Source organism: Leuresthes tenuis, unplaced genomic scaffold, assembly GCF_036924035.1.
Source record: "Leuresthes tenuis unplaced genomic scaffold, fLeuTen1.0.hap1 SCAF_6, whole genome shotgun sequence".
Taxonomy (NCBI): Eukaryota; Metazoa; Chordata; class Actinopteri; order Atheriniformes; family Atherinopsidae; genus Leuresthes; species Leuresthes tenuis.
The window spans coordinates 10,624,481-10,649,248 of record NW_027325360.1 but is presented as its reverse complement, the minus strand read 5'-3'; the positions used below and the strand labels follow the sequence as shown (position 1 = coordinate 10,649,248).

The 24,768-nt window shown below is 38.3% G+C and overlaps 3 protein-coding genes across 5 annotated transcripts in view; all 3 read left to right on the top strand.

Moving 5' to 3' along the window:
• LOC140309595 (transducin-like enhancer protein 4) overlaps positions 1 to 3,714 on the top strand; it is a 35,579-nt gene extending 31,865 nt beyond the window's left edge. For all 3 annotated transcript variants that reach the window (XM_072387516.1, XM_072387515.1, XM_072387514.1), the window contains exons 17-20: positions 150 to 297; positions 1,034 to 1,184; positions 1,745 to 1,821; positions 2,130 to 3,714. In XM_072387516.1, coding sequence (XP_072243617.1) covers positions 150 to 297; positions 1,034 to 1,184; positions 1,745 to 1,821; positions 2,130 to 2,237 — 484 coding nt within the window. In that variant the 3' untranslated portion in view covers positions 2,238 to 3,714. The remainder of the gene's footprint in view (positions 1 to 149; positions 298 to 1,033; positions 1,185 to 1,744; positions 1,822 to 2,129) is intronic.
• The window catches only part of tars1 (threonyl-tRNA synthetase 1), a 133,480-nt gene that overhangs the window by 20,298 nt on the left and 88,414 nt on the right, over positions 1 to 24,768 (top strand). The gene's annotated exons all lie outside the window — the stretch shown is intronic.
• mccc2 (methylcrotonyl-CoA carboxylase subunit 2) lies at positions 12,063 to 24,658 on the top strand. Its single transcript, XM_072387513.1, has 17 exons — positions 12,063 to 12,277; positions 13,424 to 13,490; positions 13,925 to 14,009; positions 14,217 to 14,318; positions 14,571 to 14,698; positions 14,834 to 14,946; positions 15,771 to 15,884; positions 16,076 to 16,140; positions 16,423 to 16,522; positions 16,611 to 16,706; positions 17,491 to 17,563; positions 17,679 to 17,755; positions 19,501 to 19,567; positions 19,820 to 19,976; positions 20,555 to 20,669; positions 22,671 to 22,756; positions 24,215 to 24,658. The coding sequence occupies exons 1-17, from the start codon at positions 12,146 to 12,148 to the stop codon at positions 24,330 to 24,332; spliced, it is 1,695 nt and encodes a 564-aa protein (XP_072243614.1). The 5' UTR covers positions 12,063 to 12,145; the 3' UTR covers positions 24,333 to 24,658.

Genomic DNA, 24,768 nt, shown 5'->3' with positions numbered 1-24,768 from the left:
AACCACGATAAAATATTACGAGAGTGCGGCACCTTGTAAGCAAAATATAAAGGAATGAGGGGAGTCTCTGCACAGCACTGTACATGCTAAATAAACATGAGAACACTTTTCTTTCCTTCCTTCATGGGCTTTTTTGTGCTATCCTGCAGGCAGTTCCAGGGCCACACTGATGGTGCCAGTTGTATAGACATCTCTAATGATGGGACCAAGCTGTGGACTGGGGGTCTGGATAACACTGTTAGGTCCTGGGATCTGAGAGAGGGGCGGCAGCTGCAACAGCATGACTTCACCTCCCAGGTACACGAGAAACTCACAAAGACAAGCTAGCAAATGCTTTTGCCACCCTTTGTATACTTAAAGTCTGTACCAGCAGTTTGCAGGTGTAAGTTTCTGAATGTGATCAAAGAGCTTGGTTTTGTACAAATGCCTTTTATCATTATTTGGTGGTTAAGTTAAAGTAAGAATGTCACAGACTGGTAAAATTGTCCATCATAGGACAAGCCACTGCCATTTGCGGTTTATATGATTACTGTCTCAGCTTTTGATCTATTGCAGTAATTTACAAGCTCAGTTCAGAGCATTTAACCCACACTTAAGGCCAGACAGTTTTTTTTGTACTTTTAACAGTAATAATGCTTGCAGTTAGAATTTAGTTTTTAAGGTGAGAAGAAAAGCAGGAATAATAGACCATTACTGCAATTTTCTGAATAGACCCATTTACAACATCAGTGTGCACATCAGGATCTGAGTGTGCATTAAGGTGAGTTCATAGAGGGCAGAGCAGATGGGCAAAGAGATACGGCTGATAGAGTTCTTATGTTCTTTTCTTTGCAGTTTCAGCAGTTTTATTAGCACAAAATAATATATAGCACATTTTTCACAAGGTTTGTCAACCAATAAAATATTTTTTTTCCTTTTTTAAAAAAAATCTTGGTTTGTTTCAAGAATAAGATTTGACTAAATGAGTCACCCACCATTTTCATATACTGTATCTGCTGTTACACTGAAATGGGACTGTTTGATTTGGTTGCAGATCTTCTCACTGGGCTATTGTCCAACGGGCGAGTGGCTGGCAGTGGGGATGGAGAATAGCAATGTGGAGGTCTTGCATGTCACCAAACCTGACAAGTACCAGCTGCATCTGCATGAAAGCTGTGTGCTTTCACTCAGATTTGCTCATTGTGGTAAGAGTCCAATACAATCCAGAGGTATAAAATTGTATGTTGTCAGGAGGGAATGGAGATGGTCGTCCTAGTTTCACTCCTGTCTAGACCAGTACTTCTGAAGTACTTTTTTATTTTATTTATTTATTTATTTTTTACAACAAAAACCATTTATTTACTCTCACGCTTTACTTTCACTCTGTTTGATTGGATTTAGGCACCGAAGTAGCTTGGTTAGGTTTAGTCTTTGAAATTAACTGCTTGCAGTCACTGGCTTCGTTAGCCGTTAGCCGTTATGGTGCATGCCCAGTGGTTATGTCCATCTTTTCTATACAGTGTATAGTTGCAGTCTGCAATGTTGCAGCTAGAATTCATTATACTCTACACAATGTACCTTTAACTACATTGAGTGAGGATATTATAATTTAAAGCGGGATGCTAGCGTTACATGTCCTGTGATGTGACTAAACAAGGCTTACTAATGTCTGTGTGAGATTCAAGTGACTAGATAATGTACTAAATAAATGGTATGCTCACAAACAGAGAGACGGGTACAAATGTTATTTTACCATTTTCTGCAGGGAAGTGGTTTGTGAGCACAGGAAAAGATAATCTGCTCAACGCATGGAGAACCCCGTATGGAGCCAGCATATTCCAGGTTAGTGTCAGCAAGAATGCAACAAGAATATAAACATAAATTAGTAGTAGCTAAGTAGCCAAACACAGCACAATTGCATCGCCAGGAAGTAAATAGAAGTACCTTCAAGTGTTTACAACACAGACATCTGAATAAGAAGTCTTCATCATTGTCTCACAGAAAACAGAGAATAGAAGGAGGAGTAAGTGTGAGAATCTTTTTCAGATATACAGAAAGTCTTCTGTCAAATATCTCTGTCACATGTATGGTAATAATACTTGTTGCTCTTTTTTTTTTACATCTGCACATGTCTTTTATTACCTTCACAGTCAAAGGAGTCATCCTCGGTGCTGAGCTGTGACATCTCCATTGATGATAAGTACATTGTGACAGGATCAGGAGACAAAAAAGCAACAGTCTACGAGGTCATCTACTAGGAGAGCCAATGTAGAAGGTCATCCTTGCATCTGGACCTGATGTCTTCGTCTGTGTACATTTTTTAATTTGTGTAAAATTTGAATGGAACAAACCAAACACTTTCTTGGATTGTGACCTTTTGACCTTCTGGCTGGTTGTGGATCAAAACGAACAAGTGGAACTAAGCACACAATTATTATTTTTTTTGTTCTATTTGTTTTTTTAAGTGGCTTTTTGTAGTTATGAGGATGAGTGAATGTCCATGTGCACTAAATCTGGTGTGGCCAGATAACATTCCTTGTTTAAGATATGACACAAGCCTCTCAGTTGTGATACAAATGTTTTTCTTCACGTAGTACAGTATTTGCCCTGATATTTGTATGTACCTGCAGGCTTTAATTTGAAGGTAAACTGGGTGGTTAGTCATGGACAACTTCAGAATATCTTTCTAAAGAATTTGCACTGTATACCAGTAACAACAAATTAGGATGTTAATATCTCATGTTGGTGTTAATATTAGGATCATTGCAGAAAAAGCTGCAGTAACACCAAGTTTCTCCTCAAAATTATATTGCTTTTTTTTGTTGTTGTTATATATCCAGAGACAGCTGTGAACCTTTCTTTGCCAGCATCATTTGTACGCCTATTTGCATCTCACAGCGGTGTAGTATAAATTTATGAGACAGACGCATTCCTTTAGAAGATACATGATAGACAGGAGTAGCAATTAGGCACATGCAAATGTGTGCATGTTTTTTTGTTGTTTTTAAAAGCAAATATATGAGGAATCAGTCAAGAACAACATCGAAATGCTTTTAAAGTGAGCTCCTAATGGAATATTTTCATCTTACTGTTTTGATTCTGTCTTGCCTTCATGTGCTGTTCTTTTTTTTAAGCTGTTAAGATTTTTTTAAATATATATTTTCTTATTTAAATATGAAAAGAAAAAAAATCTAAAATAATTTCATTATAAAAGCATGCTGAGGGGTGATTTATGTGGAAACATTCCAAACTATCTTAAAAGGGTTTCCTAACATCTCAGAACACCTTCAAGGACAGAATAATAATAGTTTGGAATAATTGAACACAGTAAACACCTCACTCTTTTTGCATTGAGAAAAATTACAGTTAGTAACACTTCGAAATGTAAACTGAAAGCCAGGAGACAGTTAGTTTAGTTTAGTTTAGTTTAGCACAGTGCAGCTTAGCATAAATACTGGTTACAAAGATCTGTCCAAAAACAATATGTTTACTGTACATACATGTTTGATTTATTAACACTTTGTTCTTTGTGTAAAACATCCTTTTCTTTCTGCAACGGTTCTTTATTATTATGAGATGGGCTAACCAGCGGCTGGTAACAGCTTCTTACTTCATATAGTTTGAATTGATCATCTAATTTATGTATTTAAACAGAGCTTGTGCGCATTACTGCCAACATTTACTGTATTTTCCATTTACTGTATTTTCTAAGTGTTACTTAAATGTTTTTATTTATTTTTGTCATTTTCTCTTGTAATCCAGCGTCTGAGTGAGGTGTGATTTCAGTCTGTCTGTGTGCATGTGTGTAGTATGCATGTTTCAACCTTGTGGGTGCTGAATGGACAAACTAACTAGACTGCCCTCAGTGTGCTCACTTCTGACTGACCTTTGCACTCGGTTCTGCCACTCCGTTTAGACTCCTCTGGATGCTCCCTGGCCCCCCGATAGATTTCAGTAAAACTGGTTTATTGGTGTTTGGAGGTCAACCTCCTTTCATTGCTAGACTGGGTTTTCTGTTAAGACTTTTGGGCTTTTATCTGAAAACAAGTGGTTAGCAGTAGGGCCTGGATTTATCTTGGACTTACTTCTGTTGGCTTAAAGAAAATAACACAGTGCCTTTATGATGCTACGCTTCTGTCATTTTGTCCTGCTTATTGTTCAACAGCACAAAGAGCTGATATGTGGCTTCTGATGGAGAGGTTTTTGAAAATGGGGCTACTGCTTTTAAGTGTTAATCCTGCAACACTAAAAGATGGGTCGAGCTGAAAAGCTCAGTTAACAGTAACAGCAGCCAAGATGATCCACTTCAGTTTGTGTCAGCTGTCCCCCTTGAAATATTCATGACCAAATGTCTCTTCACATTGACTGCTTGCTGAACACATGCATGGTAAATTCACTAATTATTTACTTGCTCAGTTTAACTTTTTGTAGTTTAGTTTAAGTGGTAGTCATTAAATTGTGTGCTTCAACTGGACCTGATGGTTTACCCACTTGTAATAAACCATGGTAGGTCAGGTTATTTATAGACTTTTCAGGTCAGTTTGGAAATGTTAAAACTGAGCTGTAATCAGAGATTGATATCATAACTTACATATTTCAGCTTTAACTTTCAGTTCTCGGCCTACTGGGGGCAAAAACGATGTTATTAAATGGAAGACAAAGAATGAAGCTAGTACCAAACTGTGATGAGGTTGCCAGTTTTGCAGTGTATATATGAGCCGCTGTCATGTAAATCAGAGCTGTCTTGTAATATTGATGAAGTCACCCTTTTCCATCATAAGTGGATAATAAGTAGACTCAAACCTATTACTACTCATTGTTTCTTTCTTCCTTTCTTTTCTTTTGCAACGAAAGCCTCTCACAGTGATGTCTTTGAGGATGGATAAAAAAAGACAACAATTACAAATATGATTAAAAATCTTTTCTTTTTTTTTCAAAATTGATAGACAGCAGCGCTCAGTGTGAACCTGCCTGAGCCATACTTGTATTTTTTTTTTTATTCTTCTTTATATTTAAGGTCCCACTACTTAAACAGTATGAAAAACAGGTTCTCATGCAAGTCTTAACTCATCCCCATATTTCTCAGAATGTCCTTAAGGTCTGCTGCAAATTGATATACATCAAATCTGCTTTTTAAAGCCTTGATATTTTCTTGCACTGGATTTAAAAAAATATCTTTTTCAGTTGAAGGCAAACAGGGAGAATTCATCCCATAACAACCCATGTGAATGCAAAAGCACATTTTTGAGTGTAGTCATCTCACCAGAATGTAAGATCCAATGAGTTTCATGCAGAGAAGACCACATATGATAATAGTCTACTCTCATAACAGATATTTTTTGCCAGCTACACACAGTGGACAGGTCATAGTAGTGCTATTTTTTCACTGCATTTGCCTTCTTTTTTGTCCTTACTGCAGTCATCCTCACTTTAGATTTATTCACTTGCTATTCTGCTCTTGACTGAGTTATACAATCCGGTGACAGTCGCTTGAATTATATCTAAGACTCTTCTATTTTCTTCTGGAAAGTATTGGAATACACTTGATTGTTCTCACACTCATATAAACAGTGAAACCTGAATGTTTCTTGTCTCATCTGATTGCTAGCCGTTACATGACCTTAGACAGTAATGTTGATACATACAGAAGTGATGTACAGAGCACCTAGCTTGACTGAGTTTATGAAGGTGTTACAAACTGACTGCAAACATGTAATTATCGGAGATTACAGCAGAAAGAAACTTTCTGTTGAGCTTTTTTCATTCAGTACAAAATGCCTTTGCTCTCTTTTTTCTAGTCTGTGGTTTAATAAATTACTGTGTGGAGTATTTTGTCTGAGCCTAATTTACTCTTCTGAAAATCTGTAAGATCTTATCAGAATTGAGTTGCTTTTTTTTACGATGTTAACCAATCATTGATTACATTCATTTGAACAACCCGAATAAACCAAACAAAGTGACAAAGTAATTGCTGAGTGTTCCAGATAATAAAGCAACTCAAGTTTGTATTACTGTTGGTGACATCTTGTGGTGGAGTGTATTTGGATAAAATTGACTTGTATCCTAATGCAGCATTTTTCTGCTCATTCGATTCAGGCTGTTACGACCCAACTCAGGCAGGGCTCAGGGGAGATAACATGAAAATGTGTCAAGATGGTGCATTTGGAGTTAAAAGGGTTTATTATAAAACTAAGGAAACCAAAATCCAAGATGAGGGCTGGATCTGAGGTCTGACAGCTCGATCTTCCTACTTTCTCACAAGTGTTTTTTAAGATCTTTAAAGGCAGTGCATAAATTCTGTGACATATTCATGTTGTACAAAATGTAGCCACGTAAAACAATTTTTGAGGATTTATTGTGGAACTGCTGCATTTTCTGCTGGACCAGCAAACCTATCTTACATTTTTGAGTAAGACTGTATTATGATACATTCTGCTTTAAAGACGTTCAAATACACTTTGAATTTTTAAACCCGTAAGAAACCTCTCTTTGCTTTATAAAAGAAATTAAGAATTTGTTTGAATATTCCATCCAATTTATGAATCCATACTCATCTAGATACAGTACCTAAATAACTGATTTGATGTTATTGTAGCATTAATCTTTTGTGTCCATTTTAATATACAGACTCACAATGAAAATATATGCTTAAATTTTTACTAGTAGTGTGCATCGAGCCTATTCTATATCCATATTAAGTGGGCTGTGAAAAGCAAGGGTTTCAAGTGTTTTAGTGTGGCATTTTAGTACAACCTGACAGGTCAACACTAGTCTATGGCTAACCTCCCATTGTGAATGTGCTGTGTTCATGCAGAGCACAGCGCTGGACTGCTAAAGTAGATTAAGTGATATAAGTGAGGTCTGTGGAGGAGGATGCTCTACCATTACAGTGAATGATACTCCTGTTGCGGTTTTCCAATCAGCACTTCACACAGCCAAAAGTGGGAGAGAAGGAGGAAAGGTGGGGATGCAATGTGGGAACGAGCCACCCTACTTCAACGTTTTATATCAACAGCACTCTCAGCATGTAAATTGCCACTTTCCTGACGAGCACAGAAGCTGGATTAAACAACAGGCCACGCAACTGCAGGGTGACATTAGCTTTCATGTGTTGAAGCATGTTGCTGGTGGATTTGGTCCAAATGGTGCAAAGATAGTATACTCTTCATTAGACATGCCTTGTAGTCTGCTGGAATTACTTTTGCAACTTACTTTTAACCATTACAATCCTCTGCTGGAGCTGCTCTTAATTACTTCATCATTTAACAGCACTGGCAGCACCTTCAGGAAACTTTGAAGGAAGATTTTTAAAAAAAAGTGGATGGTCAGTGCAGTTCCAAAACAAGTGTGTGAGACTCGTTCTGAACACAGCGCACTACAAATGCAATCAATGCGACTATGAGTCTGCAGCTTGACCAGCAACTCTATGATATACTAATGCTAAGCAGTTCTTTAGACCAAATGCCAACATCTATACAACAATATTACAATCATGTTAATGTTTACTCGTGTTCGCTGTTTACTGCAGCCGCTGGTTGATTCTCATATGTATAGAGCTATGTAAACAAGATGTAAAAATCTTTGTGTTACAACTTGAAACCCCAAATAGCATCTGATCTGAGGTGGCACATTTTCCCATCCAGAGAACAATTTTTTTTATGATTTTTCAATTTTTTTTACCAACTGAACCTCGGCACTGTGTGAGGTGGTGGCGTTGAAAGGATTGGGAGGGTTGGTGAATAATGTTATTCCTTTCCATGGACTATATTTAGAGCTTACTGTATATCAAATTAACTATGAGTCATTCAATAAATATGCTGCTGTGTATCTTTATTTCCCTAAAGGTCCACAAAGGGACAATTACCTCTATAAACAGCAGGAATGTTACACAGAAGAAGACCTGAATAGTAGCTGAAAGCAAAAGCACAGTTCAAGCCACTTAATAAAGACCCCTGTCAAATAGAAAAGGTATTACATTCTATTACATACTGTAATAGAAAAGGAGAAACTGTACAGAAGTCTGTTTTCTTTCTTCTGGGAGCAGTGAACAAACAAGAAAAGAAAATTTGTCAGTTTGGAAAATGATGGCATTAATATATGGTCATAGTTTGTAAATTTAGTCCACACCTTGTCAAAAAAAGACAATGAAAGGAAAATTTGCCTCTTAAACTGAAAAAATTGATCTTTCTGAGACAAGCAGCTGATTCAGTAAAAACTATGAAAGAATCAATGAGAGCAGAGATTCCTCTGCTCCTCTGCAAGTTATGCCAAGTCTTCAGTGATAGTCTAACTTAATAGGATTGGAGCACGTCCACTCTATAAGGCTCATATGATTCTCATAGCCTTTTTAGGATTCCCAGCCATGTATATTGCGTTTGACAATACCTGTCCTTGACATATCTGACTTACTAATGTTACTCTTCTCCCATTTTTCAACTTGCCAGCACCATCACATCATTGAAAGAGATTGGATGAGGGTACATAGGAGGGAGCACATCCTTCACCTTATCTAGTGAAGTAAATTTGACAGTGATCCTGTAATGGGATGAAAGATTTGCAAGAAGCTTTATACTTTGGCGCAATTCAAAGGGACATTTCTTGCAACAGCTGATGCTGCTAACAATTTCCTGCCCTGCTACAAGAAGAACTGATGATTAATTCATGTCTCTGCCGTCTTAACGAGGTTGTGCCCGTTAGTGGGCAGGAAGGGGTGGGAGGTGGGGGAGGGGTGGGAGGTGGGGGCTCTCTGCAGCGCTTTGATATCCTACATTTAAAGCTGTGTCACACATTAATGACTTCTTTGAGCTGTGAAACGAGCATCATTATCTTCTTCCAAAAAGGGAAGGATGAGAGATTTCAGCTCTGCTTGTATTAAAAAGACAGGGGAGGAATCAGTCACTGTGTGTGTGTGTGTGTGTGTGTAGATGTGCGAGTGACTGATTGAGGGACACTTGAGGACAGCAAGCTGTACCTGACGAAGAGGAAGGAGAAGGCATCTATCACCACATTTAAACCAACACAAACCAACAATTAATTTGAGTTCAAACAGATTTAATTGGATTCAGTTAACTGAAAAGAAACAACAGAACTTGATCACTTTATTCATTATTTTTTCTTCCTAAAATGGGTTAATTTGAGTTCTTCTTGAAGGAAATACGCCCATTGTCCTCCTATATGTTTTTAACTATTCTGAACATCCTGTTGGGGAACACAGATTGTTTTTGAGTAACTCGTAAGGTGGGAGAATATTCTTTATGGCCTTTTATCATTCAGGTTCACAAGTTCATGGCATTTTAATGTCAACCTAGTTCAATTCAACCTCAAATCGAAACCTTGAAGCCCGATTACTCATAGCAGGCCTTTCTCAAGGGTTAAAGTTTTATAAACTGCAGGATTGAATGTGTGGTTTGCTATTTATTTAGAGGTTGTAATGCCTCCGTGCTCCATCTTTCTTTTTTTAGGTTCACGGTGAGAGCTGGAGGACACATCATGCAGACTTTGGCTGCAACAACTCAGTTAGATTTGCCTCCTAGTTGGAATTTCACTATTTGCACATTTATGCCATTCAGCTTCCATCTACACTTTTTGGCTTTGTTTTGGTTACCACTAATTAGGAGACGCAGGGTGTTAACACAGAGCAAGATGATCATTGAAAATCTTTGACGCTGTCAGAAAATTATTGCAGGCTATCTTTGGTCATAAACGTCTCTCCCAGTACAACCAGTGTTTAGAGGTCATGGCCAACAAAATGACCACATGACCCTTAAACATGCATTATATACATACATGCATAAGGATTATGATGAAAGATGATTGTTGTGAGACAACTGTGGTAATGCTGCTTGCACAATGTGGCTTGCATTGCTAAAATTGCACAGTATCAAGTTAATCTTGGGTTTGGTTCCAGTCTTGCTTTCTGCAGTTCACTCTGTATAAACACACCCTGGTTACTTTTGTTCAGTGCCAAAGCCTTGTCATCGTTTAGTACTGTATTATACTAAGAACTGAAAGTACTGCAAGTTGCTCACTGTTTCTTTGGACCATCTGCCACATCAGTGCTTTTTGTTTGATTTTTAAAAAATGCATTTTTTCTTTCGCTTGCCTCTGTCTTATTTATGAGCCTGCGGTTGAGCCCTGCACTCCTCCTCTAAATCTTGACATCTAGAACCACCATCAGATCAGAATGGATTTGCTAAATAATACAGAGAAATTTGAAATAAAAGCAAAACTAATAACACACATATCAAAATCTCAATACAGACAGATTCCATAAATTTCACAACAACAGGATGATTAGGATGAAATTAGTTTCTTTTCATGCAACATGCTTGTACTATTCAGCTATATTCTTGTACTCGCCTCCCAGTTACCAAAATATTTCGTCCTTTCTTTTTATTCGTTTTAAAATAGGCTTTTCACGCTGCTACATCCATTGTGTCACTTCACGGCCGCAGCTGTGATGGGTTCAAGGGTGACAGCATGGTAGAGAGTGCTGGATGAGTGAGAGGGTTTAAGTTCACACACAGAGTGGAGGATTGTATTTTCCCTAAGAAAACAGGAGCAGCCATTTGAGAGGAGGTCATGGACATTTCTTTGCATGCTGATAGAATAGGTGGGAGTGTTGGAGGAGAGAGGCCTCTTAAAACCAAATGAACTAAAAGCTCTTAGTTTGAATGCTCTTCAGTTCGCACTCTGACAAAGGTACTCCAGCTCAAATAAAGCACTCTGGTCAGAAGGAACATTTTTTTAAGCTTTCAGGCTAACTCTGATTCCCACTTAAAGCCAACTTTAGCTCCCATTTTTGAACAAGACAAGGCCTTATTCTGCCTAATTTAGAGGTACTGTAGCACACCATGAAAGAGGTTTTTTTGGAGTTTGTGAAATGCCTTAGATATCAGTACATTATACACTTCTGTGAAACTAAAATGAAGAATAATAGAATACATACCAAATATTGCATGATTCCTGAATTAAATCTGCCCAACTACATGTTCAAGTATCGATGACTTAAATTAGAATATGAAATATCATTCTTGTTCTTTTAAACAAATGGAGTCCGCAGTTAAAACTGACCTTACCTTCTGATTTCTCTTTAAGAATACTGTTAAACCAATTAATTCTACTCAAGACCTAAATATAGAATTTTTTATTTTACATTTTGACGACCAGTAATTAAACTAAACACAACCTGAACAGTCAGCTTTACCTAAACTTAATGTTTACTTAGCTCCAGAATAGGTATTCATATTGAAAATTTCCCTTGCTTATTGTTCCCTTAAAGGAGATGGAATCTGGTTCGGCTGAGATGAAGAGGGGTCTGTCAGTAGGAAGGTTAGCTGTTCAATCTCCACCTTCTTCTGACCACATATTGAAGTGTTCTGGGGCCTGAGAAGAAGCGCTGACCGGTCTGTAATTTTGCGTAGACTAAAAAGTGTTGTATGTGTGACTACGATGGAAAAGTGCTATATAAATATAGTCCATTTACCGTATCCCAAATATGTGACTGTGATAACAGTATGGCAGTCATCACTCAGTCAGAGAGGTGTAGTGCTTTTATAATCCAGATGATGGCAGATTTCACAGGTGATGCTTTTAGGATAAATTCTATCAGTTTACAGTTTAATCAATCAAGCCACAAGATCTTTCTTTCCTTTATTCCTGTATTTCCAACTGAAAATGCCATCTGCATTTCAGTTGATAACAGGCCCACAGCTGTGGTGTAAAAGAACGCTCTTGGTTTCAATGGACAGGGGATGCTTGGAAGAACTTTGCAATACCATAAGTCTTAAATATGATTAAAAATATAAATGTATTTGTAAACATTTTTAGATGAGCAAGTTTGTGGGTAGATTTCACATTTTATCCACAAACTTATTTTTCTGGCCTGAACTATTTTGCTGAGTGCAAGCAGGTTCTGTTTGATCTTATGATAGGGACATAATAGTAATATTTATGTAATCATGTTTGAACTTATATTTGCCGACAACATAAAAAAATCACTTGAAACGTTGAATTTATAGGAAAACGTTTTTCTATCAAAATAAACATCAGGTGGCGATGTAGACCTTTCCCTCCTCTAGCACCAACCACAGAAGAAGACAGCCGCTAGGTTAGCTAGCAAGCTAACACTTGAAATTTTCGCGTTTAGGTTGCCTTGAGTTTCAAAATGCTTCTACAGACTGTTAGACCGTGGTTGCTTCGCTGCAGGAGTTTCCCACTGGCTTGCACAAGAACTTATCACGCTGACAGCGTAGCTCGACTCGGCTCTCAACCTGATAAACAGTCCTCTGAATATCAGGTAGGTTAGCCCGCTGCTAAAATCTTCTAGCCAAACTGAAACATTACATATCGAGTCGCTGCAAATGTCGGGAGTTTATCCAGGTGAGGTGGCTCACAGGTGACAGACAAGCAGGAAATCACATTAAATGCCTACTTGTGTTCATAAGCACGAGGGGGATATTAAAGTTGACCAGGAAGCCACGAAGAAACTAATGGTAGAGGTCAAAACCTCCAAAAATTAAGATTTTGGTATTATCAGAGATGCTAGAGGCTTTTGTGATATTTTTCTGACCAGACAGTCAAAAACAGTTTCATTGGGTAAATACAAGTAAATGAATAATAACCTAACCCACAGTTATTTCTGTAAGTGACCAGATAATACCATTATAAATCAGTGCAACATAGTAATGATTGAAGATTTAATGCAATTTAACAATCGTTCATTATTTCCGACTTGCTCTTTTATTATCTTGAAGTTAAAATCACAATGTGCAGTTGCTGTGTCCTAAGCCAACAACCAATATAGCCTCAGTGATGAAACACCCTAAGTAAAAGGTCACTAGATGGCACCAGAGACGCGTTATGTTTAGAAAGACTTCTAAAGAAAAAACAACAACGAAACAACAGACACGTCTGAGTAATAGAGTTCTGCTCCGACTTCGTTTTATCGCAGCTGTGTCCTTCCTCTTCTTCCATCACCTTCTGACAAATTGAGCTCGATAAGAGTTTTAAGCTGGTAGTAAACTGCCCCACTGCAAATTGTCTTAGAGGTTAACATAGCAATGGAGATAGCGCCATGATTCATTGTGCAGGAAAAAAAATAAATCAAATATCATTAGGCTTGCTCACTGGGGCGTTTGTGTTTTAGATGTGTGCTAATGGCTGTTTTGAGTAAAAGTTACTATATTTATAACTTTCGACATAAATCTGGATCGTGAGTAAAGGCTCATTTAGTATTTGGAAGAACCATGTTAAGATCACTGTTAGGGCTGATATTGTTTTTATTGAATTATTAATCATGTGTTCCTGTCATTAACAACTATACCTACTACTATAGAGGCAGTGTTTGGCAGATCTCTGCTCAACTTGGTAATCAGCACCTTTAAGCAAAGTGGTGGAGCAGCCACTGTACAACAGTCTGATTCATAGTGTCATTGTTTTTCAGGAAAATTATGATCGAATGAAAGTTCTTGTTGATGAGCTGAAAAGCCGGGCAGAGAAGATTAAATTGGGTAAGTGGGAGCACATAGATATTACACACTGCGCTAAACATGCATCCATCATTTTGTGTTTAGAAACTCCAGTTATCAGGATTCACTTGCTGATGATGTTATAAATTATAGATGCTCTCTACAAACATTCCCTTGTAAATTGCAACTTGTTCACACTTATTCATACTTCATTCGCTATCATCATATAATACGAAAAAACTTAGCTCAATCACTGTGTGTAAGTATTAGCGTTGTACAGTTGATCCGTCAAGTCTTATTCTCGTCTAACTTTAAATCAGATCAACTTGTGTGCGCATAGATTCTTTTGAATTATTTATAAGGCATCATTGTGAAATGGTTTGAAGTAGGTTGGGTCACTGTGACACAAAAAATCAAAACAACAATCAAAATGTTGCCACATTTTTCAACCGGTTATTTTTGATTTATCGACCCAGGCGGAGGAGAGAAAGCAAGACGACTCCATACTTCTCGTGGGAAACTCCTGCCAAGAGAGCGTGTAGACAAACTACTGGATCCAGGGTATTGTTGGTTTTGGTCTCGACAGATTCAAAATTCCAGACCGGTTTCAGTCTTGTGGCATGACAGCTTGATACAGAACAGTTCTGATGGCTCGTGCCGTACACGCTTACGTGTAAACGAGAAAAGGAGGGTAGCATTGCAGTTAGATTTGAACATTTGAAGGCTGACTTTATTACAATATTTTTGTTCCCATTTGATTTCTTGCAGGACTCCTTTTTTGGAATTTTCCCAGTTTGCAGCATATGAGTTGTATGGAAAAGAGGAGGTTCCAGCTGGTGGTATAATCACTGGGATTGGGCGGGTTTCTGGGTGAGTTCTGTGGACATTTGTCATGATTACTAGGTGGTTTGCCTCCTTTGAAATAAACATAGTAGCTCAATTTTCATTCCTAAATGAATAACTGGTTGGTTAAATAATTGGTTAAATTGACTAGAATCTGTTACAGATCAGAAATCTGGATTTAAAAACAGTCTCTGATAAAAATGAATAATTATTACATTGTGTGCTTTCTGTTTAAATTTCACTTGATTAACCCAAATGTTTTTTTTTGTTTCCCCAAAGGGTGGAATGTGTTGTTGTTGCAAATGATGCCACTGTTAAAGGTGGAACATACTACCCAGTTACAGTGAAGAAACATCTTCGTGCACAAGAAATAGCCCAACAGAACCACTTGCCATGCATATATTTGGGTGAGTATGTTCAGATTTGTAAGGGTTTCAGAAAGTAGCAGGCTGCAATTTCTATTAGGGAGGCATGAAGTAGAACAGCCAAAGGCCAGATATGATGATAATCTGTAAACATGCTGATGTCCTGGTCTCCTTCAGTTGATTCTGGTGGAGCCAATCTACCCAGACAGGCGGATGTTTTTCCAGACAGAGATCACTTTGGACGCATTTTTTACAACCAGGCCAGGCTGTCTTCAGAGGGACTGTCCCAGGTGATTTAGTTAATACCCTTTCATAAACCGTTCTTCTCCCCTTGGTCAAAATCTTTTATCATAGCCTGTTTCCTTAGAGTTTGTCGTCATTTAAAACATTTAGCCTTTGATTTCTAATCTACAGTAGTAAAGCAGAAAATGTTGTTGGAAGAATTTCCATTTTGAAGCAGAGATTGTTGATCTGAATTCAGAGCACTGTTTTGACTGTACTAAAATCCATTACATCCAGTACAACCCCACAATTCTGCAGCTCACAGTGCTCAGCATTCTAACCCATGTATAACTTGTTTCCATGCAATTTTTTTCTGAATTTGCTTCGATCCGACTTTTAGGCACCACTTTGTGGTATCTGTTATTATTGTAAACAGCTTTTGTTTTTCCTCGCCACGTTTATTCCACGATCATTTCACAAACTTCTTCTATTAAGGTATAAGACTCCAGCTGTCTGCCTTGCACCAAATTTGAAATTGTTTTGAAATCTATAATAGAAGAAGTAATTGCAAACCAACATTCCTGCTAGTTTAGTCAGTGCTGTGTTGTCCACCTGCTTCCTGAAAATGAGTGGATTTTATAACTTCTTCTGAACTTGCGTTCGACCGTCAAATGAAGTGAAAATAATGATTTGTTGTAAATCTCCGTTTATTAATCTTTGATGTGCATTGACAATCCTTTTAAATTTGAAAATGCATTGTACAGTTAATGTTTTCCAGTGATGAATGGGTTGTAGATTATGTTTTCCTGCGAGAGCACAATACATTATATGTCTCTTAACAGTAGTCAGCAGTCTGTTACAAGAAACTATATATTTTTCCTCGCTCTTTAAGATTGCTGTTGTGATGGGCTCTTGCACAGCTGGAGGAGCATATGTGCCAGCCATGGCAGATGAGAGCATCATCGTGCGGAAGCAAGGAACCATTTTTCTAGGAGGACCTCCACTGGTTTGCAGAATTTATTTTTTTATTGACAATTCAACAGTCATGCGTTACATAGGCTTGGTGTTTGAATTTGTATTCCAGGTACCAGGCAGATCTTTTAGCTTAAGAAATATTTTGTATCTGCAGGGAAATGATAGAAAGCATTGCAGGGATAAAAGAAATCCCTTCGAGTGAGACCGTCTTTGTCTTGCCAGGTTAAAGCTGCCACTGGGGAAGAAGTTTCCGCAGAAGACCTCGGTGGTGCTGATCTTCACTGCAAGTACGAAGACAGAATTGTTAAAGACGTTTGTTGCATATGTTGTATACTGATAATGCTCTCATTAGCATTCTTTTGCTCATGATACACCAATATCTTCTTCTTATGCATCCATACGGACTCTGAATGTTTTATAACAAAAATTGTTCAAGTGTTATTTTGACTTGACATATCGGCTACAGTATGTATTCATCACTCATGATCCCGTGTCCACAATCATTTCTTAGCCGATGTGTTATGTGCTGTCATTTCTTCACAGTTATTGATTTGTTGCTTATTTAACAGAAAATCTGGTGTGACAGACCACTATGCTTTAGATGACTACCATGCGCTCCATTTAGCAAGAAAGGCAGTGCGTAGCCTCAACTACAGGAAGAATATTGAGGTGAGTCCAACGATTAGTATAGTTAACAATTACAATCAGTGACTTGTGTCTAAACCTTCTGCTGATGCTGAGTGTTTGGGTTTTTCAGGTTACTGTAGAACCCACCGAGGCTCCTCTCTACCCTACAGATGAGCTCTATGGCATAGTCGGAGATAACTTGAAGCGCAACTTTGATGTCAGAGAGGTAATTGTCAAGTGTCCTGCACAATGGATTAAGGGAGCAAGGTGAAAGCTTGAGGCTGCGGTCTGAGAAACAGGCTTTTATATGAAGTCATATGTTTCTGTCAGTGAGTTGAACATGTGATGTTTTCTTCTAACGCTTTTGAAGTTTCTACATGGTGATTAGTTGAAAATAATTTTTTAGCCCCACTCGGAATGCTCAGTAGATGTTACTCCGCCATGATTAAATGTTAGATGCGTGCCAGGCAGAGCAATGCCATAAATGTAATTGATTGGTTATATTGTTACAAAAAGATTGAATTTTTTTTATAGATCACAGAATCAGATTTACCACGGGTTCATAAGTGAGATTTATGAATAGGCCACACAGATATGGCTGTTACAGGTTCAGAATGCAATTTAAGCAATATTTAGCTGTCAGGTCCTTGTATCAGGCTCGGAGTCAATAATGGCTGGCTGGCATCAATCACTTTGTTTTTCTTCTCTCTGAGCCTTTGATTCTTGATGTACACTCAGGAGCAAGAATTACGGTTAACTCGAGAGATGCCAAAGTGTTTGTAGTGTAGAACAGTATTGGCAGTCCATTTAGGTTTCGGGATCAACCAATTGCACCCTGTTTACCAACGTTTTTTCAGCTGTAAAATACTGCTCAACACAGGGGTGTGCTGAGAATCCCTAAAAAAGCTTTCTTTGGGAAAACTCGCTGGGATTGTCAGTTTACTGTCACTACCCTGTCGTTTGAATTGCATCACAGGCTTTTATAACTTGACATGCCCATTGGATTGCAGGTCATTGCCAGAATTGTGGATGGCAGTAAATTTGATGAGTTCAAGGCATTCTACGGAGACACGCTTGTAACAGGTATACGATGTGACTTTTGTTTTCTATTTACACAACACATTGATTTATTTTTTTCCTTTCCCTTATTCCAAATCTACCTGCATTAACATCTGATTGCTACTTTGTGCCTGTGCAGGATTTTCACGAATATTTGGCTACCCTGTTGGAATCATTGGCAACAATGGAGTCCTATTTTCAGAGTCTGCGAAAAAGGTATTTTATCTTTTGTACTCAAAGGTGAATTTAATGGTAAAACTGTTTTTTCAAAGGACATAATAAATGTATTACACTCTCAAAGTCTTTGTAGTGTATAAAGCTGAGCCCCATGATCATGTTGAAGAGTGAGTATTGTATTGTTTATACGTCTCTCAAAATGTCAAGGACCTAAAACACAATTCTGAAGCAGTTCAGATGGTCATCTCCAGAGAGATTAGTTGCCTATAACACCGAATACCAATATTTCTCTCTTTAGTTGTCAGACATTTTGCACTGACCCTTCACTGTCGAGGTGCAGAGTTTCTAACATACAATAAGCTCTCAAATTGCACTTGTCTGCGTCATCTCACGAGTACTTTGGTGAATGGAATATGATATAATATAATAACATAGCATTTAAAAACCATGGACAAAGGACAATGAGCATTTTCATTCTGTATAATTCACTTAATTTGCAAACCAATTTGCTGCCAGCAGAGCTGAACTTTACGCAGGCTTAGGGAAGACGAGGAGCTGAATTTGTGATTACAGACTAATAAGTTTTTCCAAACACGTTTTGAATTAGATTACAAGCTTGATTCGGGGAAAAAAAGATTTCTTTGATTCATTTTTTTTTTTTTCCTGTAAGGTCTCCACACGACAGTTGAAGCCTGGGCTATCTCAGTGTAATTATTGTCAGAAGGGACTGACAGTGCTTCATACAGACACAGATGTGGAAGAGACGTGCTTGAGGGCCATATTCAAGAAAAATCAATACAGCACCTGCGCTTCAAGATGCATTTATGGGACATGCTGTCATCACTTAAGACAGACCTAAGCTTCAATTAGACTAGCTGTTAGACTGTTTAAAAGCTTGTCCCCTGGTATTTCTGGTGGTGAAACAGATGTATAACGGAGAAAAGATGAGCTTTCTGTTGTAGTGCATGCAGTTAGGAGCAATCCGATGGAATCTTTTTCATCAATTAACAGTTTCAAGTAGTCGGCTGCATGTTATGTTGCCTCAAAGTTCTGTTTACACTTTGCAGTGCAAGCCAGGTTGCTGCGCTGAAAGACAGCCAACATAGTAACTGCCAAAATGAAGAGAACAACCTGAGTAATTCAGTGTAAGGAAACAGTGCACAGACTTTTATACTCGTTTTCCTGTTCAGTGGAGCTAGCGGTTCTGTGTTGTGCATTACTTCTGTAATTCTTCCTCTTGGCACCACTGAGTAACAGTGACTTCCATATTTTTCACAGTAAAATCTAGCAAATACAAAGCCAGATGATTTCTCTCCCAAAGCAGCTTATTTCTGTTTGGACTTGTCTTGGATGAAGATGATGATTTAAAGTGAGGCTTCTAGCTCAGATGCCAGGCAATTTTCACAAGATATTTTTTTTCTATCACCAGACATCAAGCAAAGTGTCTGAAAGCATCTCTTCAGGCAACATTTACAGCTTGTGAGAGGACAACTCCAGATGTGATCCAAATAGGATCGTTTTAGTGGGCGATTGCCCAGACGCCACCTCGAGCAGTTCAGCAGATATACATACATGCCTTGGATGTATCTGCTGGTAGATTTTTGTGCCTCTGTTTCTTGCGGCAGTTAATTTGAAGTTCATATGCTTGTTTGTTTATTGAGAAGCCAAGAAAAATGAATCACGACCGCGTTATCATTTATTTAAAGTAACAATAGCACACGCGTGACTTTTTACTTCTTGGCAGTTTTCCATTAAAGGTTGAAGTGTTCGATTTTTCTTTTCAGGGGACACATTTCATCGAGTTATGCTGCCAACGAAATATTCCACTCATTTTCCTTCAAAACATAACAGGTTTGAGCAAATTCCTCTACATCTTTGACATTACTGACCTCAGAACTTTTTTCGCTTTTTGGTGTTTATTCGGCTGTTTATTGCAAACTGACAAATGACGATAGAAAACGAGACGCTATCACACTTTAAACCAGAACAGATCACATGACATGATGTACAGATACTGCCCCAATCCCTTGAGATAACAACACACAGACTCGCAAAGGCAACCCAGTTTGTACTCACTATCTCTCCGGTGTATCTTCATCTCAGGCTTCATGGTGGGAAGAGAGTATGAAGCAGGAGGAATTGCCAAGGATGGAGCCAAAATGGTGACTGCTGTTGCCTGTGCCAATGTACCCAAGATTACTGTTATCATTGGAGGCTCCTATGGTGCAGGAAACTACGGCATGTGTGGAAGAGCATACAGGTATACAGAAGTTCTCTGCTGTAGCGTTGAGAGATTCGTTGCAGCAGTAACAAATGAGTACAAAATGTTCTGTGAATGGTGTTCAGTTTGTGGATGCATTCGTTGGCCTTAGTATTATCTGCACGTAAGTGGTTTTGACCTTTTGAATTAGCAACAACTCAGAGTTGGAACTTTTTAATGCGGGAAACACAAGTTAGAGCAAAAGCATCAGTTTGAGTCAGAGTTTTCTGGCATTTACCAACACTCTGATCGGCTTTGCTATTCTTAGCTGTGTTCGAGACGACAGTATTATGTGCATAGGAATAATTTTTTAGAATTTGTTTTCCCAGACCTGTAAACTGACTAGTTTCTGTTACATTTATCAAGCTTTTATGACTAGTGACAAGCATTTTTCAGGGAAATTTGAAAAAGCGCAGATTTAACGTTTATTCTCATACTTTCATTCTTGACTTCCAAGATTAAGCCGTCATAGATGATGATTTAGTTTTGCAGGTTTCTTTTTTCCTATTAGTTGGGTTTTAGGTAATTTTTCTGGCTCGACAAACTCAACGAAATTGATTATGTGTCTTATTTAACAGCCCCCGATTCCTCTATATGTGGCCAAATTCCCGAATCTCAGTAATGGGCGGTGAGCAGGCAGCAACAGTCCTGGCCACCATCACTAAAGATCAGAGGGCACGCGAGGGAAAGGAGGTAATGACTTACATTAATCGTCCCATCTGTGCTTCACTGGAAAGGCATAAATTGGCTTTGGTTGATTTGCTGCCAAAAGCATAAACATTATGAAAGACTTTTTTTCTCTTTCAGTAATGGTTCTACATGGCAGGATGAAATTATATTAGTATAAAGTGTTACTGTGATGTCTTATTCTGAATTCTGCAGCCATCAAATGGCTGCAATTAAACTGTGTCAGGTGTGCTCTGATGGTTGCATTAACAATGTGTAATTGGCTTCAGAATGACACCTCACATCAGTGCCCTGATGACAGGGTTTTAATGATGTCTGAGATGTCTCAACATAAAACAGTAGCAAAACCTAATTACGAGTCGGTTTTTATCCAACTTGAATATTCTTTTATTTGCTGTAATTAGTCAACATGTCTTGACAGTTGAAACTGGAAGACCGTGTTACATGCAGGTACACAGTATGCCCACGTGTTCAGTAGAGTAATTCTTCTTTTTTTCTTGGAAAGTAAAGACTTGACTTTAGTCTTTTCTGCCTCTCGTCAGCTAGCAGTAGTTGCCTTCGTTGGACGAGTTGGTTAGGTTTAGGCACTGGTTAGGCTTTAGGTTTTCATACTGAACTTGACTCAAGATTAGTGACAATTCGCAAGTACTACTGGCTCGTTTTTCTGGATCAGCTTAATATGGCGGAGTTCTAAAGAGATCTTAATAAACTGGGGGTAAAAATGAAGGGTATATCAACTCTCTGGACAACACCATCAACTAGATTTACTTAGTTCTTTACCGGGACTTTTGTTTTTGCTTTAGAATGCCGGTATAATTGTTTGTGTAATGAAATGTTTGTGAGGAGAGCCTAAAACATGGCTTCACAGTTCTTACCGGCTTGTGAAACCCAGGGTTTTCTACATCTTAATAAGATTAGTTGATTATCTTTCCTCTCTCAGAGCTGAAGAACAGCGTAGACCGTGTCTCATTAATTCACCACTTATCAGTCGGCCTGGCTGCGTGTCGTGAGGTTACAGATGTTAAGTCGGGGTGGAAACTGCTATTGTGGTACCTCATGGGTTGAAGTATTCCATTTTTTGTGAGGCAAATTTGAAATACTCCTTTGTATCATTTAATCCAGCTGCTTTATTTTCTTTGTTTTTTTCTCCACTGCACTGGAACATAATGTATCGTGCTAACTGTGCAACTTTGTTGTTCAACTGTAGTCAGATACAATCCTTTTGTGCTGACTGCTAACTCTTGATTGTTTCCTGTCAGTGCATCAATGCAAATTGTTCATGTCCACATGGTGATACATCTTAGAATCAATTTTAAGCCTTTTTTCTTTTCATTACTTTGTACCAGTTCATCTGGTGCCATCTTTACCATCTCTTCAATGAAACACTTCCCTTTGTGTGCTTTTCACTTTCTTGCTAGAATCCAGACAGAAGACGCATCTAATATGATGACAGCCCGTCTGTCACAGGCTCACTTCTCACAGTTAGTTTAACAATGGAAACTATTTGGTGAAATAAGCTGGAGCTGGGCCCTGATGATAGGAGTGAGAAAACATCTTTCCTGCTAAAAAAGGTTTTAGTGTAGCTCTTTGTGAACGTACGGCCGCTTCTCACGATGAACAGCCAAGCAATTCATCAAAGTATTTGGAAGGTTTTACAGAGGACCTATTTTAGCTAGTTTTTATTTAAGTTGTATATAGTTTCTGTTGCTGTTTGTGATGTTTTCTTTTGAGGTGTTCCTGATATTTAGTTAACCTCATATGTAGAACATATAAGCGCTCACAAGCTTTAGCATTTACTCAGAGTTTTTCCATTATTTTCTTTTTCTTCAGGAGAATTGGTTCAACATCTCCAAACTGATGAAACTGACTAACCCTTCATTACAAATGAAATGGCTGTGTGCTTTCGGCTTTGCGTTTCACTACACCTGCAATGATTCAGGCAACCTTTAAAATGCATCTGACTCTGACTCCGTATAGCCTTATTATGTTTTCACATTTTATTCACAGTTCACAGCAGAGCAAGAGGCTGCCATGAAGGAACCAATTGTGCGGCGATTTGAAGAGGAAGGCAGTCCATATTACTCCAGTGCCAGGTGAGTCATGGTTGTGACATATATCTCAGGCAGGTGTGTGATGAAATAAACAGATGCACAGCAGTGGCACAGCATATGAGTTTTCACAGCAGTTTGACAGTGTTGCTAAAAGAAATTGTTGTTTTTGCAATTTGACAGTACTGGGTAAAAGTGAACTTGGAAATAACAAGAAAGACTTGATGCATGTGGAGTGATCCTCTGATGTGTTTCAAGTCTTTTTTGTCTCCTCCACATGTCCTGTTGCTTTTATTTGCTTTTCATTTAGTCCTGCCGGCTATGATCATTGTGTCTGTTAGGAGAGCTGATGTCAGATGATGGACTTCTTTGAAATATCATATGGTGGAAAATTGTATATTTGTAGCATTTCTCTGAGACAGTTACAATTAGGCAGCTTTGAATTAACTGTGAAGGAGCCTCACTTAGATTGAAAACCTCAGAGGAGCATCTAAGCCAGTGCAGAGCTCGAGGAGCCCATTTTATGCTCACGCAGCATCGGTCAAATACCGTAACCTCCGTAAGCTCCAAACATATACAATGCTAAAGCTACCAGCTCACAGTAAACCCCAGAGAAAAGGGAGACTCCCAAAGAAGTCACTACATTTCATTCAGTGTCCTCTTTAACAATTCTCTTTGGGATTATTCTGAGTCAGGCTGAATCCAAATATTTGACTGATTGCATATTGGTTTGGTGGGTATATATTTAATTTCCAATTTTGGGATTCATGTTTTTGATTTATAAAATGTGGAAGTATTTCCCATCTCAGATTGCCCACCAAGCATACTCATCATTGCCAGCCGTGAACATCAGATCACCTCACCTCACTTCACAGTTGATAATTAAGCCAGCGGGTTATGACTTTTTTCCCAAAATTGACTTTTTAGGTCAGTCAGGAGTACACCGCCATATAAATAAAATCTCGCTAGGCATACTACACTCAGCGTCTGCCTGTGCTCACTGTCAGAGAGCAGCGAGAGCTGCTGTCGTGTCTGAGCTGTTTGCACTCGTTCAGTGTTGTTTTAGTTTGTAACTCAAATAATGGCTAAAAACTGCGTTAGAAAAACGACACGAACAGGATGCGGAACTAAACTTTCTCTCTGAGGGATCATTTTACATGCAGATGTAGCCAAAAGTCATATCTACATGTAATAATTCAAACCTGTTGTTTTTTAATGCAAGACTTTGTACTTTTCTTTGTTGATGGGGAAGGCCAGCTGTGAGTTGAGCAGCTTCTTTTCACAGCTCTTACACATGCACTTAATTGTTGATCAAGATATAATCAACAGATTAATAGATACTGATAAGACTTGTTAAATGCCATCCTTAAATGTTTAGAAATCAGATTTATTTATTTCAGAGGAAGTTGGTGGATTGCAATACTCTGACTTGTATTTGCATTTTAAACTGAAATGTTTGAATTTTAAACATTAAAATCTGCCCAAAAAATATTATTTTCACAGACTGTGGGACGACGGCATTATTGATCCTGCTGATACTCGTCTGGTTCTGGGACTGAGCCTCAGCGCAGCTCTTAATGCACCAACGAAGAAGACGCGTTTTGGCGTGTTCAGGATGTAATGCTCATGTAAGCGTGTAGAGGTACAGACCTTTGATTTGCCAGAGTTCTGTTGTATTTATACTAACCCTTTGTAGTTTTATATATGATCTGTCACCAGATTAAGAGGAACAAACAAAAAAAAGCACTAAAGATGGAATCACACAACCTTGGAGACTTGGGGATGTGATCAGATGTGCTTGTGGAACATTTTCACTGTAAAGTTGTGCCTTATCTGTTACTGTTCCTGTGTAAATTAAACTGTACTTATTAATCTGTTTCCTTGTATGTGTATTGGGTTTTTATCCCATGTTGTAAATGAAGATTAAAAAAGACAAACACTTAAAAATTGCTGTGTTGTTTTGTTGTTGTTCTCAACCACCTGATACTGAAGTATGCGTGAAAACAATGTTTCCTAAGGGGGCACTGTTTAGTCAAATATCAGACACATATCTTGTT

Excerpts from the sequence above, each read along its gene's own strand:
- mccc2 (XM_072387513.1), top strand. The coding sequence starts at position 12,146 with ATGCTTCTACAGACTGTTAGACCGTGGTTGCTTCGCTGCAGGAGTTTC. Across the intron at positions 13,491-13,924 it reads GGCAGAGAAGATTAAATTGG|GCGGAGGAGAGAAAGCAAGA; the intron begins GTAAGTGGGAGC and ends TTATCGACCCAG. Across the intron at positions 16,141-16,422 it reads GGTGCTGATCTTCACTGCAA|AAAATCTGGTGTGACAGACC; the intron begins GTACGAAGACAG and ends CTTATTTAACAG.